Raw genomic sequence first — 12,297 nt, 5'->3', positions numbered from 1 at the left:
TCGAGCTGGTCTGGTTTTGGGGAGGTCCTGTATTTGTCTCAGGAGAGTTCTTGGTGTTTGTGGTAGCAGTGTTTGTAGGGCCTAAGTATGGTTTTATACTTTTTCCTGGGAACCACTTTGGGCCGGATGGTAGCTGGACACAGGTGTAGCTTCTCCCCCAAGTAATCAATTGGAAAGGCCCAGAGACCTGGTGTGATTCAGGGTCCTTTACCAGCACTGGAGGCTTCTCCGTGAGCTTAGCTTGGGTTGAATTTGAGAAGTGGCGGAGTACTGGGGGGTCAGGCTCTGATGAGGTACCATTTAGGAAGTTAATGACATAGAGAGCCTTACAGAGTCTTTCAACAGGAGACAAGATTTCTGTTTCTCTCCGTTGCTGGTTGAGGACTCTTTTGAGGGTTTGGTGGGTCCTTTCTACAATGGATTGTCCTGTGGGATTGCTAGGTATGCCTGTCTTGTGTTTTATTCCCCACTGGTTGAAGAAATCTTTTAACTTGCGAGAGGTGTAGGCAGGCCCATTATCTGTTTTGATTTCTTCAGGGACTCCCAGGGTGGCGAAGGCAAGGAGGAAATGCTTGATGACGTGGATGGCATTTTCCCCTGCATGAGCTGACGCAAACACTGCCCCAGAAAATGCGTCAACTGACACGTGCACGTATTTGGATCTCCCAAAGGATGGGAAGTGGGTTACATCAGTTTGCCACAATTGGCAGCTGTTCAGACTGTGGGGGTTGACTCTGGTACCCATAGAGGGTATTTGGTAGTTCTGGCAGTTCGGGCACAGTGCAGTGATAGCTTTTGCTTGATCTTTTGAGAGCTTGAACATTCTGACGAGGGCAGGAATGTTTTGGTGAAAAAATGCATGTGACAACTTCGCCTGGGCAAAGATGTCGGGGACGTTTGCAGTCTCTGCTGGCATGGCCAGTGCATCTGCTCTCCTGTTCCCTTCGGCAATGGGACCAGGGAGGTCAGTGTGTGACCTCACATGCATAATGTAGTAAGGCTGTTTTCTGTGGAAGATTAAATGAATTAATGTAGAAACCAGTTGGTAAAAGTTTTGGAGACCTCCTTTAGAAAAGCATGTTCAGCCCTCATAGCTATGCCAGCGACATAAGCCAAATCTATGACCAAATTAAAAGATTCATCTTTAAACTTCTCAAAGGCTCTGACAACAGCTGCTAATTCAGCAATCTGTGGAGATCCCTCTACTATTTGGATATCAGATTCCCATTTTTGGGTATTGGGTTGCCTCCATGTCATGACAGACCGAAGATGGTCAGAGCTTTGAGAGGTTTTCTACTTTGGATTAATTTTGGAATCAATTTAAAAGCTGCATCACGGTAGAAAAGTCTATGTTTTGGCATGTGAATGGAAATTTGGCCTGTGTAGCTATCTAGGGCGAACTGGAGGCTCTCGTTGGTCTGGAGCAGCTGCTTCAGATCTTCAGTGGTCAATGGCAAGTATATGCATGTGAACTCACACCCTGCAAGAGAGCGGAGACGAGTTCTGGCCTTTTTTATTAAATGTGCCATTACTTCTTGGAAGGTGGTTAATGTCTTTGTAGGCTGATTGCTTGTGAAGACCCATTCAAGTATCAGCAAAGGGTCTCTGAGTTGAGGGTCCCATTGGAAGATCAGTCCATGGAAACGGGGAGCCTTACCCAGGACTACAAGCTGGAGAGGCAGGCTGGGTTCAACGCGATGGGCTTGGCATGAAGACAGGGTTTCCTGGACTTTGGTGATGGTATCTCGGGCTTCAGGCGTGAGAGTGCGTGGAGAGTCCAAGTCTCCGCTGCCGTGGAGGAGGTTGAAGAGGGGAGTGAGGTCATGTGTTGTGACTCCCAGTAGGGGGCGTATCCAATTTATGGATCCACACAGGCTGTGTAAGTCCCTTAGGGTTTTGGGGTCCTCTTTGATGGCGAGTTGCTGGGGTACGATGGTTCTCTCACGGATCTGGAGGCCGAGGTAAGTCCATGGGCTGGAGTGCTGCACTTTATCCTCACGAATCTTGAACCCTGCTTCTTCTCTGGCTTCAATTGTCTTTTTAAGAGTTCTGTCCAAGTAAGTTTTTTCTGATGCACAGATTAGGATGTCATCCACGTAGTGGTGGATGATTGCTTCTGGGAACAGGCTTCTGATGGGGGACAGAATGTGGGCGACGTACCACTGGCAGATGGTCGGGCTGTTCTTCATGCATTGTGGGAGGATGAGCCAATGGTATCTTCTGAGTGGGGCTTGTTCATTAAGAGACGGGATGGAGAAGGCGAACCGTGGTCTGTCCTGGGGATGGAGCGGGATGTTAAAGAAACAGTCTGTTATATATCTATGATGGCAAGCATCCAGTCTTGGGGCAGCATTGATGGTGATGGCAGGCTGGGTTGGAGGGGGCCCATGTCTTCAGGGACCTGATTGATCTTCCGTAGGTCATGGAGTAGTCTCCATTTGTCTTTGCCAGGCTTTTTCAGTACAAAGACAGGGGAATTCCAAGGGCTGGTGGTCTCGGTGATATGACCTTTGGCAAGTTGCTCTTCCGCCAGGGCTTCCAGCGCGCTGAGCTTTTCTTCTTCATGGGGCCACTGTCTCACCCATTTTGGGTTGTCAGTCTTCCAGGTGAGCGGGAGAGTAGATGGTAGCGTGCGTTTCTCAGTGGCCCCAGTCAGAAATATGGTGAGGGTGGCACCCCACTGGGATAGAAGGTCTCTGCCCCATAGGGGGATGGGGCCCTTACCACGAATGGTCGGGTGGTCGCTATCTTGCCCTCGGGTCCTTTGATGACGACATTTCGTTTGCTTCTCATGGATACTGCAACTCCACCAATCCTGGAGATCATACCTGCCACTGGCTCCAGTTCCCAATTCCCTGGCCACTCGGAGCGGGCGATGATGGTCACGTCTGCTCCGGTGTCCAGCATCCCTGGGCAGTAGACCCTCTCTCCTTTACAGAACAAGCTGCACTCGATGGTCGGTTTGTTTGAGCCCACAATCTCTATCCACATTGCTGTAGGATTGAGAGGAAGCTGTTCTGAGCGGTTCTGTGGAAGTAAAAAAGCTTGAGCAATCAGTGTTCCCTGTGGGAGAAAGAAAGGTGCGTCCATGCAGCAAAGCTGGACAAGAATCTCTTGTCCAGGGTGCACTGTTTGTATCTCAGGTAATACAAAGAGTTGTTCTGGGCCATGAAGGGTATCGCTTAGGATAAGAATGTCCCATGGGCCATCATGTGATCCATACTTTCCTGTGGGAATACGATAAAAACGCTTGTCAACAAAGTTAAATGGCAGTGATGTTACCAGTTGGCGTCTCGTTCCGATCGGTAGCGCTCCGTGTGTTAGATCCTTCTCATGTGTTCTGGGATTGCCTGGGATGATGGTGCTGGGTGAGGTCCAGTTGTCTGCTCTCAGTGATCCGATGTGGAGTTTGCAGCTGGGGCGGGGTAGTATGGCCTTTGATTTGTTATCTGAGCGTGGGGCCTTGACACCACACTTCGATGGAAGTTTTTTGAACGCTGCTGGTGCTGTTGCTGTCTCTGGTGCCTTTGGCAGGTGGCACAACGGTCCTGGGTGGGTGACCTTTGTGGGCAGTCCTTTATAAAGTGTCCAGGTTCACCACAATAGAAACAGCGGGCATTCTCCTTAGAGACTGCTGCAGCAAATGCACCAGAAACTCCCTCTGTGATGCCCTTTACAACTGCTTGGGTCATTGTGTTCTCTGTGGATGTGTGTCTGGTACAGGTCTCTATCATTTGTTCTATTGTGGTTTCTGTGTCCATGGGTAGGGCCCTCAAGATATTCTTACATCGTTCGTTAGCATTTGCCATGGCAAGTTTGCCCAAAAGTTCCTTTCGTCCATCTGGACTTTCTATCTGTTTTTCTAAGCTAGCTTTTAAACGATCAACAAACTGAATGAAGCTTTCATTTGCTGACTGTTTGATGTCAGAGAAATATTGTGTAGGAACAGAATCATCGGGGGTAAGAAGCAGCGATGTCTTAGCTGCAATAGCTATGTCTTGCAATGCTACTTCAGGTAAGGTTGTAGCTTGATCTAGGGTTTTTTGGAGGTCACCTTCTCCAGCCAGTTGTTCTATTGTCCAATCTGTCTGGTTTGCATCTTTAGCATAAGTGTCAGACAGTGTTTTTAAATGTCTTTTCCAATGCCTTTCCCATAACATATATTCGGCAGGGGAAAGGATGCAGTTAATAATGTTTTTAATATCATGTGGCACTAATGTATAGGCAGAGAAGGTGGCTTCCAATTAAGTTTCTAAAGAAATGTGACCCGCTCCCATGTTTTTTTTTGCTGCCTTGCAAAGCTCTTTGACTTCTTTGTATGGGATAGGTTTCCATGTTTTTGTAGTTGGACCACCCCTCCTCCCTTTCCCTTTAATGACTGGGAAGGCTGAGATTTTCTGGGCTAGCTCTCAGTCTCCGTCCCGGTTCACTTCCCTGCGTGTCTGTGCCTGTCAGTCTTGAGATTCAGAGTCAGAGCTGCTGCTACTGTCATCTGAACAGGAGGAATAAGCTGTGGCAGGGCGGGGCTGGGATACAGGGGGCGTAGCGCGGCATTTTTGAAATGCCGACTTTGCTTTACCCAGGTCAGGGATAGCGGGGAGTCGGGGCTGGTTTGAGGGGTGGGAAGGGTTTCTGTTATGGCAGCATGGGGGTGGAGAGGTTGTACAGCAGCAGGTCATTTGGGAGGAAGTCAGGTTGCAGGTAGTGCCGGTTTCGCAATTCCATGTGGAGTCGGGATGGGCTGTAGGAGGGTGTGGGGGGGCGGTGGGCTTTAGGGCAGGAGCGGAGGAGATGGGGATTGCACAAGAACCCATGGTAGGGGGAGGGGGGGGTGCAGGGAGAGGGGGAGCATCAGCAGGGATTGTGCAAGATGCAGCTGGGGGGGGGGAATCCTCCCTCCGCAGAAAAAGAGAGAAAAAAAAAAAAACCCACCCAAAATTGCTTAAAATGCACGCAAGAGAAGGAGAGCCCCAAATTTAAACTTACAAATCCTATTTTCTGGTGGGGCTGGCTCCTGGAAAGGTCTGCTGGGGGGATGGTCTGGCAGTTCGATCCTCAGGGACTTCAGTCCTAGGTGGGAGGTGAGGGTCTCGAACTGTCCCTGTCCAAAAGTCCTGCTAAAACGTAGGTCTATCTTCAGAGGGTCAGCACACGAACGGCTGGTTCTGTCTTGGCGATCAAGACGCAGCTCAGACCAGGTCCGGGGTTCCAGGGTCCAAGGCTGTTCGGGCACCAGTTATTACAGCTGGGGATGGGGTCCGAGGCTGTGACCCAGGAAGAGATGACCAGTCCAGGGAGATGGCTCCGAAAGGAGTCGCCTTCCCGAACAATGGGCCAAAAATAACAGTAATAGTCCCTAGTTACAAAGTGGCTGAAATCTCCCAGGGGCACAGGTAGATGTGGAAGACAGTAACATTTTGGGTTACCCAGGACAGGTTGTATGGTTAACTCCAAAACAACATGTATATAAATTTCAATGGTTTTTTTTTCTTTCTCATGTGTTCCAGGTCTAGAAATACCAGAAATCAATGAAGAGCAGAGCAGAATGTACAACAAAGCTCTGATTTGTTGGGAATGCCCTGGGAAGACAGATTCAGCTGATATCTATGTTCTTGAGTACCATAAGCTTAATAGAGAAGATGAGAGTGTGACATGGCAGAAGACTGAAGTTTGTGGCAAGAGCAAAGTATTATCTGATCTTGATGACGACAGCAGCTATGCCTTTAGAGTTCGAGGATACAAAGGGTCCATCTGTAGCCCTTGGAGCCGAGAAGTTATTTTGTGTACTCCTCCAGCTCCAGGTATGGGGTTTTCTTATGTCCGTCAGTGTTAAGAGCTGAAAGTAGTTTCCAGTAGCTCCCCGATGTCTCCTACACTGTTAGAAGTTGCATAAATGTTTAGAATCACTGTTAAAGGTTAAGTAGGTAACGTACAGAGACTGTTAGCTTGCATGATATTCCTAGTAGCCTTTAAAAGTGAGAAATTCAGTCAGTATGACTTCAAATGTAGTTTATAAGCACAGAAGGCCAAATACATAACTAAGAATTTTTCTGGGATACTGTTTTTCAGTTTTCAGTTTTCTTTTTGATGACAAATGTGGGTACAACAATGAACATCTCCAGCTGAACCCAAGAAGAACCTCTGTGGAAAGTAGGGCAGGATTTCCTCTCCTACTGGGATCTGAACGCTTGCAGGTTGGATGCTACACAACCCTGGATTACATCATTGGCGACACTGGGATTGCCAAAGGGAAGCACTTCTGGGCTTTTCGCGTGGAAGCCTATTCATACCTGGTGAAAGTGGGAGTTGTTCCTAGCAACAAGATACAGAAATTGTTCCACAATACCCATGATGTGACCAGTCCAAGGTAAATTGCAGACTCTTGCTTAATGCATGTTTTACATAAGGAGATGACTTTTTAAAAAAGTAAATTAAGAGCAAGTCTGGTCTCACTACATGAGGTGAACCTAACCAGTGAGAAGTTTGAACTGTATGGTATAAGCAGGTTTTCCTGTTCATCCCCTCCTGTTAGCAGAAAGATGTCCTGATTATCCAGAGTCCTATTTTCTTTCTTTTTGGGAAAGAAGCCAGGTTCCTATAGATGCCAAGGAATGTCAGTTAAAGCAAGAAGGTTAAAAATAAGCGTAAGTTGTAAGATAGAAGCAATGCTTAATTATCAATAGCGAGACTCTGCCTTAATTCCCTCAGCATGCAAGGTTTGGCAGCCTTTCAGAAGTACTGTGTTCACTGTACATATTTGTATTTTTCTGCAGTAGTTTGTGCCACAGTGGATCCCAAGGCACTGGCTTACCGCAGGCTCCATGCTTGCATACGTATTGGAATGCCACTGAGCACAAGCCAAAGTGCAGTGGACAAACCAGTAAAATATTTTCATCTCCATCTCTCAATTACAGCTGTAGCAAGCCTGGGTTTGTGTAGGAACTGCAGGCAGGGAGGCTATCTCCTGGGGACTCTTTCTCAGAAATTTAACAAATGTTTGGCTTCCTCCTGTATAACACGTGGAAAATGTGTCAGCACAATCTCGAGCTGCTTAAAACCAGATGGAGCAATTTGCAAAGTGAGAAGTTAGAACTAAATTTCCTGATTTCTTTTTCCTTCTCCACATAGATATCTGCAAAACTTTAGCTGACACAGAAACAACTGCCCCCACAAGCACGCCAAAACTGAAATCCTAGGTAGGGAATGTCTGTACTGAAAAATGTGTGCTTCTTCATGTGTCTTTATCTGGGTCAGAGGTGAGGAGAAAACTATGCAGACTGACCAAATATATCTGCACACTCTTCAATAACCATTTGGGAAACTGTTCAGGGAAGTCTTCAGAGAGGGCACCTTAAAAAAGCCCCAAAGCTTAAACCATTAAAACACTACCTTTAGATTTTTGAATTTTAAAGATACTGTAACACAGCAGTGTCATGGAGAACTCACAGGACATGTTCCTGTCTGTAAGGATTGGTCATATTTGCTAAGTTACTTCTCGCATTAACTAATTTACTATACTTGTAGGTTCACTAATGATTGCCTAGCGTGAGTACATTTAGATACATCCACTCTCTAGTATACCCTTCTGTGGTCTTGTCCTTACTGGAGTTCAGCTGTTACTAATGGTTTGAAGTGACTGAAGTGAGTCTTCTCCACCTACTAAATGCATCTTCCTTCCTGGCTTAGGTGTGTACCACTGGTGTAAGCAAAGCCCGGTGGGATGAGTCCTGTGACTGGAGTGCCCTGGGACAGGCAGGACAGATGAGGTGGGGGTGGCATTGTGTGTAACATAATGTCTGGAATGTATGGACCCTGCAGTTGGCAATGCCACAGCTGAGAACCTCTGGATAAGGATGAAGGGACAAACAAAGTGGATGTCATTGTGGGAATGTACTATAGGCCACCCAGCCTGACATGATGATGACACCGATGAGTTATTCTTTAAGAAACTAAGGAATATCTCTACATCAACCACCTGTGTCCTTGTGGGGCACTTCAGCTTGCCAGAGAGCATGACACAGATGGTACAAACAGGTCCAGAAGAGTCCTAAAATATCTGGATGATAACTTCTTGGTATGGATACTAGGGGAGCCAGCGGAGAAAACTGCCCTCTTTGATTTGTTCCTTGTCAACAGAGAGGATCTCATGAGCAAAGTGGAGATGAGTGGCCCTCTTGGCCACAGCAACCACAAAGTGATCGAGTTTAAAATTTCTGTTGTCAGGAGGAAAAGTGCCAGCAAAACCTCAGCTCTTGACATGAGGAGAACAAACTTCAGGCTGCTCAGCGTGCTAGTCAGTAAAGTCCTCTGGGAGATCAATATTGAAGGTGCTGAGGTCCATCAGTGCTGGTCACTTTTTAAGCATCACCTCCTAAGGGCACAGGAGCAGGCACTTTCAAAATGTTGTAAGTCAAGCAGGCAAGATAGAAGGCTGGCTTGGCTGAGCAGAGATCTTCTAGAGCTAAGCCAAAAAAGAAAGGTATGGCAAATACCCTTGGCAAATAGAAGCAAGGTTGGGCAACATGGGAGAAATAGAGATGCTGCTTGACATTTGAGGGACAAAATTCATGTGGCCAGAGCCCAACTGGAGTTGAAGCTGGCCAGAACAGTGGGGAACAATAAAAGGAGTTTTTTTAAAATACATTAATAGCAAAAGGCAGTCAGAAATACCATGGGCCTATTGCTGGATGAGGAAGGTCACCTTGCTAACAGGGACAGAGACAAGACAGGGATGTTTAATGCTTTATTGACCTTGGTTTTCAACACCAGTGATGGGCCTTAGGGGTCCCAGAACTCGAGGACTGCAACTGTGAGAATAATAAACTCCCAGCCAACCCCAAACTTGTGCAGGATTTGCTCTTCCACCCAAATCCGTAGAAGTCTGTAGAATTCATCCTAGAGTACTGAGCTGACTGATGTCATTGTGAGACCTCTGTGATGTTTCAATGGTCTTCAGAGGTGCCAGTCAACTGGAAGCTGGCAAATGTTGTCCCAGTTTTTGAGACTGGCAGGAAGGATGACCCTGGAAACTACAGGCCTGTCAGTCTCACTTCAGTGACTGGTAAATTTATGGAGAAGATTATTCTGGGAATTAGTGAACAACATCGTGTGCCGGTTTGGGCAAATTTAGAAATACATCCTCTGATAGAAGGCAGGTTACAACCAGCCCTCCTCCACCAGGTTCAGGAAAAAATAAACTTTTTCCTTGAAGGAAAGTGAAAGAGATAAAAACTATTTATTTAACAAAGACACAGGAAAAGGATACTGATGCTAAATAGTAAAACCTCTCGCTCTGCTGAGAGAAACCTGGGAAAATTTCAGAGTCCTTCCATAGATCTCTCTCTCCCCCTCCTTGGAGCTGGGATGGGGTGGTGGGCCCACCTCCAGGGCCAAGGCCTCGGTGGAAATTCCTCCCGATGTATTCTGATGTTGAAACAGCCCAGCAGAGAAAAAAAGGAAAAAAACCAAAGTCCCAGGAAAAACAAAAGTTCAACTCTCTGTCTCTCTCCAGAGAAAGAGAAAGGAGCTGAAAAACTGGCCGAAAGCAAGCCGGGTGCCTTCCCCACTCTTGCTCTGCTGCTGCAGCTGAACACAGAGCCATCGCTATCTCTGTTCCTTGAAAACATGAAAACAAACTGCTTAGAAAATTCCCTCAGTTTTGTCTCTCCCCCTCTCAGGCTCAGTTTAAAGGCACAGAAAGACACAAAATTAATTTCTGGGCATTGGGCAACGATAGGGGTACATATCACAAAGTGACCCCAAGACACACTGGAAGGATAATACAGTCACCAGGGGAAAGTCCTGCTTGAAAAACTTTCCTTTCATGATGAAGGTAACCCACTGAGCTGACCAAGGGAAGCCAGTTGGTGTAATCTCTTTTGATTTCAGTAAAGCTTTTGATGCTGTGTCTCCCAGGATCCTTCTGGACAAACTGTTTAGCACACAGCTGGATAAACACATCATGTGTTAGGTGAGCAACTGGCTCATGTTTCGGGCACGAAGGGTTGTGGTGAATGGGGTAACACCAGACTGGTGACCTGTCACTAAGGGGGTTCCACAGGGCTCCATCCTCAGCCCTGTGCTCTTCAGCATCTTCATAAATGGCTTGGACACAGGACTGGAAGGGATACTAAGTGACTTCACAGACAATACAAAACTGGGAGGAGCTGTTGACTCCCTTGAGGGCAGGAAGGCCCTGCAGAGAGACCTTGACAAAAGAGAGGACTGGGCAGGCACCAACTGTATGAAATCCAGCAAGGAAAAGTGCCGGATTCTGCACCTGGGATGGGGCAACTCTGGATGTACAGACAGACTAGGGAAGGAGAGGCTGGAAAGCAGAAATGAGTGCAGGAAAGGGACCTGGGTGTTCTGGTCAATGACAAGGTGAATATGAGCCAGCAGTGCCCTGGCAGCCAGGAGAGCCACCCGTGTCCTGGGGTGCATCAGGCACAGCATCACCAGCCGGGCAAGGGAGGGGATTGTCCTGCTCTGCTCTGCACTGGGGCAGCCTCACCTCGAGTGCTGGGGGCAGGTCTGGGTGCCACAACACAGAAAAGCCATGGAGCTGTTAGAGAGTGTCCCAAGGAGGGCACGAGGATGGTGAGGGGCCTTGAGGGGAAGCCCCAGAAGGAGCAACAGAAGTCACTGGGCTTGTGCAGTCTGGTGGAGACTGAAGGGAAGCAGAGAGGCAGACACTGATCCTTTCTCTGTGGTGACCATTGACAGGACCTAAGGGAATGACATAAAATTGTGTCATGGGAGGCTTAGGCTGGATATTAAGAAAAGTTTCTTCACCCAGAGGGTGGTTGGGCACTGGAGCACCAGGGAAGTGGTCACAGCACCGAGCCTGACAGAGCTCAAGAGGCATTTGGACAATGCTCTCAGGCATGTGATGTGACTCTTGGGGTTGTCCTGTGCACGGCCAGGACTTGGACTTTGATGTTTTTTGTGGTTTCCTTCTAATTCAGGATATTCTATGATTCTATGATTTTTTTTTAACCACACAAGTTTTTTTTGGGTGATCATGTGGTGTTGCCTATCTTACAAAAATGTTTTCTCCAGTTCACATCACTGATCCCACTTAAGAATTTGACAAAAGCACGTTTTTTTTTTCTGTTCCAGATACGAGCAAGACAGCGGTCATGACAGTGGGAGTGAAGATGCCTTCTTTGACTCATCGCAGCCTTGCACACTGGTCACCTTAGGCATGAAGAAGTTCTTTATCCCTGCTACACCTGCTGCTCCCAAGGATCCAGCAAGCAGAATCCTTCCCCTGCCGTCATGCTTGGGCATTTGCCTTGACTGTGACAAAGGCAGGGTAGGGTTTTACGATGCAGGCCATATGAAGTGCCTGTATGAATGTGAGGTGGATTGCTCTGGCATAATGTACCCAGCATTTGCTTTGATGGGTGGTGCAGCAGTGCATCTTGAGGAAGCTGTCACAGCCAAGTACAGGGAGTACCACGATGACATCTAGTGCAGTAATCTCTTCCCATTGCTGTTCCGAGATGAAAAATGAAAGCGGAAGAGTTCTACCTTAGTTTTCAGTCCTGATAAATTATATTCTACCTGCGTGTTGCTCACAAGCCTCTGGCCCGTGATTTTTTAAAATAGATGGTCCAGGCACTTCCTGAACCAGAGGAATTCTCCTGCCTTTTTTGCAATCTGTGCAATGCTGTTCTCTACAGACTTCTTTTCCTGGGGGAAGCAGGGAAGAAGTCTGACTAGCAACCAAAATTTACTCTTCAGGACTAGCAACCAAAATTTACTCTTCGGGGTAGAAATCTGCCTTTTATTTAACTTAAATCCTTACACAGTCAGCTTTGTATTTAATGAAATCAAAGCTGACAGTGGGGGATTGCCATTCTCCTTTTAAGAAATCTGCCTGAATGCCTCTGCAGGGTCAAATGCTTTCCAGTTAACCCCTGACCACCAGTTGGGCCTTTCAGCACAAAACAGCATTTAAGAAAATATAATATAAAAGAGGAAGAAACTAGAAATGGTGTTGAACGTTTAAGTTATACTTGGAATGATGAGGGTAAACTTGAATCTGATTGCATGTTGTATACCCTTAACGTGATTGTAAGTTAAAACTCAAGTTCTGACACTCGGTGTCATATAGTTGGTGGCATAATGGTAAGTATCTTTATTCTTCCAGGCTTTTATTATAAGCTATCAAAAAGAAAGTGCAATTGTACCTTAAATGTCAGATTTTGGAGTCAAAAATCAGAAATGTTTGCATGTGTGATTAATAGCACCTGGTATTTAGGCAAAAGCAAATGAGTTACTGACATGAGT

The 12,297-nt window shown here is 46.8% G+C and overlaps 1 protein-coding gene across 1 annotated transcript in view; it reads left to right on the top strand.

Annotated features, from left to right (window-relative positions):
* The window catches only part of TRIM36 (tripartite motif containing 36), a 28,397-nt gene extending 16,810 nt beyond the window's left edge, over positions 1–11,587 (top strand). Inside the window, exons 7-9 of the mRNA XM_069002239.1 lie at positions 5,508–5,801; positions 6,070–6,367; positions 11,122–11,587. Of these exons, the coding sequence (XP_068858340.1) occupies positions 5,508–5,801; positions 6,070–6,367; positions 11,122–11,476 (947 nt within the window). The 3' untranslated portion in view covers positions 11,477–11,587. The remainder of the gene's footprint in view (positions 1–5,507; positions 5,802–6,069; positions 6,368–11,121) is intronic.
* Positions 11,588–12,297: the final 710 nt, after the last annotated feature.

Source organism: Aphelocoma coerulescens (genome assembly GCF_041296385.1).
Source record: "Aphelocoma coerulescens isolate FSJ_1873_10779 chromosome Z unlocalized genomic scaffold, UR_Acoe_1.0 ChrZ, whole genome shotgun sequence".
In the NCBI taxonomy this organism is placed as follows: Eukaryota; Metazoa; Chordata; class Aves; order Passeriformes; family Corvidae; genus Aphelocoma; species Aphelocoma coerulescens.
The sequence above is the reverse complement of the archived record's forward strand: the minus strand, read 5'-3'. Positions and strand labels throughout refer to the sequence as shown.